General features: G+C 57.0%; 1 protein-coding gene across 1 annotated transcript in view; it reads right to left on the bottom strand.

The window, feature by feature from the left end:
- Nucleotides 1–847: 847 nt before the first annotated feature.
- The window catches only part of LMAN2 (lectin, mannose binding 2), a 28,883-nt gene continuing 23,730 nt past the window's right edge, over nucleotides 848–6,000 (bottom strand). Inside the window, exons 7-8 of the mRNA XM_037823110.1 lie at nucleotides 3,493–3,612; nucleotides 848–1,496 (exon numbers count right to left, since the gene is read on the bottom strand). Of these exons, the coding sequence (XP_037679038.1) occupies nucleotides 1,336–1,496; nucleotides 3,493–3,612 (281 nt within the window). The 3' untranslated portion in view covers nucleotides 848–1,335. The remainder of the gene's footprint in view (nucleotides 1,497–3,492; nucleotides 3,613–6,000) is intronic.

Genomic DNA, 6,000 nt, shown 5'->3' with positions numbered 1-6,000 from the left:
TAGAAAGAGCAAGGTGCCTCAAACAGGTTCACAGATCCATGTGGAGGAAACAAGCTTAAACCTGTCATTGTGAACCATCTTGAGATCTAACCTGTTAAGAGAAAGTTAATGGCAGTTAAATGAAGAGTGAGACTGAAAGAGGTAAAAGGAAAAATAAAGTTTTACTCTTCACATACTTCTACATGACCTGTATTTTTTTTTTTTTACAGTGAGAATCATTTTGATAATTACAAAAAGCCTAGTTGCAAAAGGAAGAAAACACAGGGACTTGATTTTGTTTTGAAGATGGGGGACAAACGTTATCTAACTGTGAATGGGAAGTGGCTGAGGCAGATGAGAAATCACCAATTCAGTCAGGTAGCCGGGGAGAGAGCTGGGTCCAAACCAGGGGTGGGGGTGGCTCTGGCCTGGACGAGAGACACCGGGGTCCCTGGCCTGGGGCTGAGGGTCAGCAGGGGAAGACAGGGGGCACAGAGGAAGGCCGCAGGCTTGGTGGGGGTGACTGGGTGCTACCAGATGACAGCTTGCCTTTCAGCTGGTTTTCTGCTACTTCCTGTTACCATTTTTGCCCCCCAAGGGAACACCACCAGTGACACACCTATTCCTTGTCCCCCACCAATCCCTTCCAGACCATCCTTTCACCCCAGATGCCCAGAGCCCCAGGAGATGGACAGGGCCAGCCTGGGACTCAGGTCAGACCACCAGGGTTCCAGTCCTCAAGACCCCCTTGCTGTGTGACCTGGGCTTGACCTCTGCGAGCCAGGGCCTCCCCACCCGTGAGCAGATGCCCACAGGACACTGGCCAGCTGGAAGTCAGCAGAAGAACACGAAAAGCACAGTCTTCAGGACAGTGACACAGCTGAGGTTGGTTATTTCATTTTATTTAGCAAATGTCACATGCTCGGCTCCAGTGACGGCTCCCACAGGCGCCGGGGAAGCAGCTCTGGGGGCAAGAAGAAAAGCCCAGGAGCCCCACTCAGGCCTCCTCTGTGCCACACGCACCCAGTGCCCACTCGTGCCCTCTAGGGACCGTCCCAGAGCAGGTCCTGGGGGAGCCTCAGCATCCCAGGCCCCGCAGGCGTCTCCGCACGGCTCCACGCACACACCCACCCGCTCTGTTTCTGAGACCTGCGACAGGGACAGGGCTCCCCACCTCCAGCCGGGGGACACCACACCCTCATTCCCCAGCCCCACGGGGCAAGAAACGAAATGTAAGAAAATACTTTAATTATTTCTTTGAACTGGTTAAGAAATAAGGTTGTCTTGTTTTTCTTTCACAATCTGTGTAAAAAAAGTTCACATTAGTGCTGGAGGCCAGGCCCCCCACCCCGGCCCTCAGTAGAAACGCTTGTTGCGCTCCTGCCGCTTCTGGAACACCACGGCCCCCACCACGGCGCAGACGATGATGCCCAGGAGCGCGCAAAGCAGCAGCAGGAACACCCGCCACCCCGTCAGGGGCCCGCTGCGGAAGTTCCCCGTGGGGTCATCCACGTTGTCTGAGGGAGAAGAAGAGAGGGAGGTGAAAGGGTGAGGCGGGCCAGGGCTGCCCACCGCCCTCCCAGGTTGGGCCGGCCCCCAGGAGACAGGGGTCAAAAGAGGAGGTCGACGGGGGAGTCCGGGGCAAGCCCCACTCAGCAGGGGTCACAAAGTGGAGCCGCAGGAGGGTGGCGTCCTGCTCACAGCCACAGCCGGGGCTGACGGGCCCCATAGCCCACAGGGGAGGGCAGACAAGTGGAAAGGGGACAATCCCCACTGGGATCGAGGTTCCCAGGAATTAAGACCAGGGCGCCACCTGCTGCAAAAGGTTGGTTCACACTAGAGACTCCTGGGCCCCCTCTGAGGGTCTGGGTCTGGGCAGAGGGAGGCCCAGGAATCTGCTTTTACAAGCCTCTCCTCACGCCCTCTGAGACAGTGGTCTGAGGTCCACATCTGGAGAGACACACCCCCAACCAAAGGCCGCCCTGGCCCATGCCTGGACACCTCTGGCCCCCCAGCCCCTCACCCCCATCTCCAATGCAGGCCAGATCTCCTGCTCTAGCCACACATGCACACTAACACCTTAGGGCCCTGTGTCCAGGAGGCAGTGGGAAGCCAAACTCCTCAGCCGGACAGGGACCTCAATGTCCCCACTGGGCCAGGCCCTGCCACCCACAGAGCCTCACAGACTCCCAACCCTGGGGAGTGGACACAGCGACCTCCCTGGAGAGGCTGAGAGTCAGTAAACAGAACTCACCCCCACCACCAAATCCCCGGCTATGGAGGAGGCTGGGATATGAACTCGGGCCACCTGCCTCTCGCCTGCAGCCCCAGGGGTCTGCTCACACTTCCTCCCAGGCCGGCCTCTCAGTCTTTGTCTCCACTGCCCCCGCCAACCCTCAGCGCCTTTTCTTCCTGCCTGGTCACCCTCTCTACCTTACACAGCCACAAAGCTGACCACCAATAGACCCGGGAGATGAGCAGCAAGCCACTAGCCTCTGGGCCCCTACTGCCCTTCCACCCTCTTCTCTGCCTCAGCTGGGATTCCTGGGTCTCCAGTGGCCAGCATGTGGTGAGGCACAGAGCAGCTTTGGAAACATCTGGTGAAGGCCCGAATAGCTCAAACACATGGGGTTCTGGTGGGGATGTGAGTGGGTGGGGGGAACAGCACACGACATCTGAAAGCACTCAGTAGCCAGAACCCTTAGACCAAGGGCTGCAAACAGAGGTCTACACCAAGGTTTGTTTGGCCCAAAACATTTAAAAACCATTTGGATTGCAAAAATTGAGAAGTCAAATAAAAAGCTGGATGCTGGCTTCTAAAAAATGGAAAGGCCTGGCTATACTGGGCTTGCCCTCTGTTCTGGTGGCCCCCAGCTGGGCAGAGGGACCCCCCAGGGTCCCTGTCCCCAGCCTGTGCTCACTGGGCCTGCTCCCTGGAGCCCACTCCCCTCAGGGCCTCACCCTCAGGCACCAGCTGGTGGTTCTCAGGGCTCATTTCTTCACACACAGGGGTCTCATCTTTCTAACCAGAACTTCTGCTCTGTGAGGACAGCGTGGGGGCTATCAGAGCCACGGAGAGAGCCCAGGCTGGGGACGTTTGGAAACATATGTTCAAATCCTGCCTCTGCCTCTTCCTAGAGGACACCCACTGTCCGAGGGCATAAGGAGCGGTGCCAACCCCAGTGGATCTGGCCTATGGCCCCCACGGTGCTGGGCCCTTTGGCTTTGCTGGCTGTCTCCCAGCCTCTAGCACTGGAGTCTGCCCATTAGGTTTTGCTTGCCCCAACAGAAATCACAGGGGGAAAACGTCCTCATGGACGGACTCTCTGAAGACATCTCTGATGCTGCAGTCATTTACTCAAAAGCGCGCCGACACTGGCCTCAGCACATCCCTGGGCCTCGGACCATGGCCCATCCTGCTGGACCAGGTGAGGATAGGCCAGACACGAGCTCTCACCCCCAGTGGCTGCCCATCCCCAGGCAGGGAGGGGAGGGGTCTGGGTACACGTGTACCTTTGGGAGACTTGAGGAAGTTGACACTGGGTTCGATCTTGGTCCAGTCCACGTTCTCCTCGTCAGGCGTGTGCTCCACCATCAGCTGGAACAGCTTCATGGAGATGATGTCGTGATTGTCTGGAGAACCAGGTAAGAGCCTGCCATGAGCCCAGAGCCGGCCATGGGGCACAGGGTCCAGACCCTCCCCAAGAGGAGCTGCTGCCCCCGCCACAGAAACCGGCTGGGCCCCAGGGGACATGCTGCCCACTGCCCGGCACCAGGCCTGTTTTCTTCCCAGCCACCTAGGGCCAACCACCAGGCAGCATCCCAGGGGCTGGCCCTCCTCCAGGGATCAGCAGTAAGACACCTGGGAAGGGGTAGAGCACAGAGAGAAAGGCACAGTCTCTACAATCAGAATGATCTGGGTCTAAATCCTAAGTCTGCTTCCCTCTTTGAGGCCCAGTCTTCTTTGTCTGTGGAACAGGATGATAATCGCCACCTTGCATGGTAAAAGTACAGCATGTCAATGAGAGAGTGCATGTTATGTGGAAGACAAGTGCCTGGTAGATTGCGTGAACTTAAAAGCTGAAACCAGCTAAGAACCAGCCCCACTGGTGGAGAAGCCCAGTTCCTTCAGGCGCAGGCAGCAACGGCCATTCCCGTTACAGAGACTCATGCTTGGGTACAGGCCAGTGGCTCAGCAATGGCTGAAGGGTCGGTCCCAATGCAGGGTCAGCGACTGTACCCGAGGAGAGTTGGGGACAGCCAGGTCCAACCAGCAGAACAGGAAAAAATCTCCACTTGTAAAGGGGAAGCTCGGTGCTCATGGGTCACCCATTTTACAGATGAGGAAGTTGAGCTCATGGCTAAGTGAGGGTCCAGGCCAGTCTGACTCCAGCTGGGAGCTCAGCTGATTGACTGGAATCTGAATAGAGAGGCCTTGTTGGAAGAAGGGGGATACATGGAGCCCAAAAAAGGGAGAACCCGAAGAACAAGGCCTCAGTACATCACTACCTATTTCAGGAGAACAGATGATGTAACGTCACACGTGAGCCAGCTGGCACGGGGCGTGGTGTGTGACAACCCTCAAGCCACGGAGAAACACATAGTTCTCACAGCCACCCCACCCATCTCCCTTCATTGGCTCCTCCACCTGCCACAGATCTGGTCCTTCAGGAACCTTCTGAAGGCATGTGCTGAAATACTGTCAGGGGAAATGCAAAACAGCCCGGGATGGGTTACGAGGATACACAGATGGCATGAGACCGGCTGTGAGCTGGTTAAGCACTGAATTACTGAAGCTGGCTGACAGGAACAGGGGAGCTCATTACACTCCCTCCTCTTTGGGGTACATAATGAAATTTTCCATCTTAAAAACAAGCAAACCCCCGAACAATAGAAGCCCTGAAAACTAAGTGGATTGGAAGCCTCCATGGTGAGGAGGCTCCTGGACAATGGCCGTACCATAGGCCCTGGAAAGTTTTGGGGCCTCCACATTGCTTCCCAGAGCTGGTCAGCAGGGGCTGGCCCTGGGTCTGGTGCCTTCTGAGGGTCCTGAGGTAGAGGGCTGAGGACCATGGCCAAGGGCCACCATCAAGGGCCATCGAGGCCTGGTGGCCCAGCAAGGCCCGTACAGGCTGGCAGAACCCGTGCTTACTGGGCACCCACTGTGGGCCAAGCGCTATATGCTAGGCTGTGGGTTTGCAGCAGGAAACAACAAATCCCTGACTTCAAGGAGCTCACAACTGAGCATGAGTGAGAGGCGGAGGGAGGGCACAGACAACATCTGTGACCGAGTCAAAGATGGTAAGTGCTATGTGGAAAAATAAAGCTGGGGAAAGGTGATGGGGAGTGTGCAGGGGATGGGGGGCGGTGGCGGGTGCACCTTTCAGGGCATCAGGAAAGGTACTGCTGAGGAAGTGAGCCCTGAGCAAAGGCCTGAAGGAGACAAAGTGTGACAGGAAGTACAAAGGCCCTAAGGGGAAGGAGCTGGTTTGAGTGAGGGGCAGCCAGGAGGCACTGTGAGCCCGGAGAGTGGGAGCGATGCTGTCAGAGGAGACGGGGCGGGGGGTAGCAGGCAGGGGCGTTGGCTTCACCCCGAGGAGATGGGGGTCCTGAGAGCTCTGAGTGGAGGAGCAGGGAGATTGCACTGGGGCTGCTGGGCTGGGAGGGGCAGGAGGGAGAACCCAGAGGAGGCTCCACAGTTGTCTAAGGAGGCCGTAGGGCAGGGGTGAAGAGCAGTCTGTTGGACTGTGACAATAAGGCCAGCAGGACTCGTCAATGGAGCAGAGGTGGTAGGTGAGCAAAAAGGAAGAGTCGGGGATGACACCGGGCTTCTTCAGCTGAGAAACTAGATGGATGGAGACGACTTGTAGGGGCACAACTGGGACACGCCAACACTGAGATGCCTCCAGGACATCCAAGTGGAGATGTCAAGCAGGCCAAAGGGGACCCAGGTCTGGAGAGGCTTGAGCTAGAGATACAAATTAGGGAGCCACAGAGTCTAGCTTTAAAGACTCCTATCTC

This window comes from Choloepus didactylus (genome assembly GCF_015220235.1).
Source record: "Choloepus didactylus isolate mChoDid1 chromosome 11 unlocalized genomic scaffold, mChoDid1.pri SUPER_11_unloc1, whole genome shotgun sequence".
Lineage (NCBI taxonomy): Eukaryota > Metazoa > Chordata > Mammalia > Pilosa > Megalonychidae > Choloepus > Choloepus didactylus.
The sequence above is the reverse complement of the archived record's forward strand: the minus strand, read 5'-3'. Positions and strand labels throughout refer to the sequence as shown.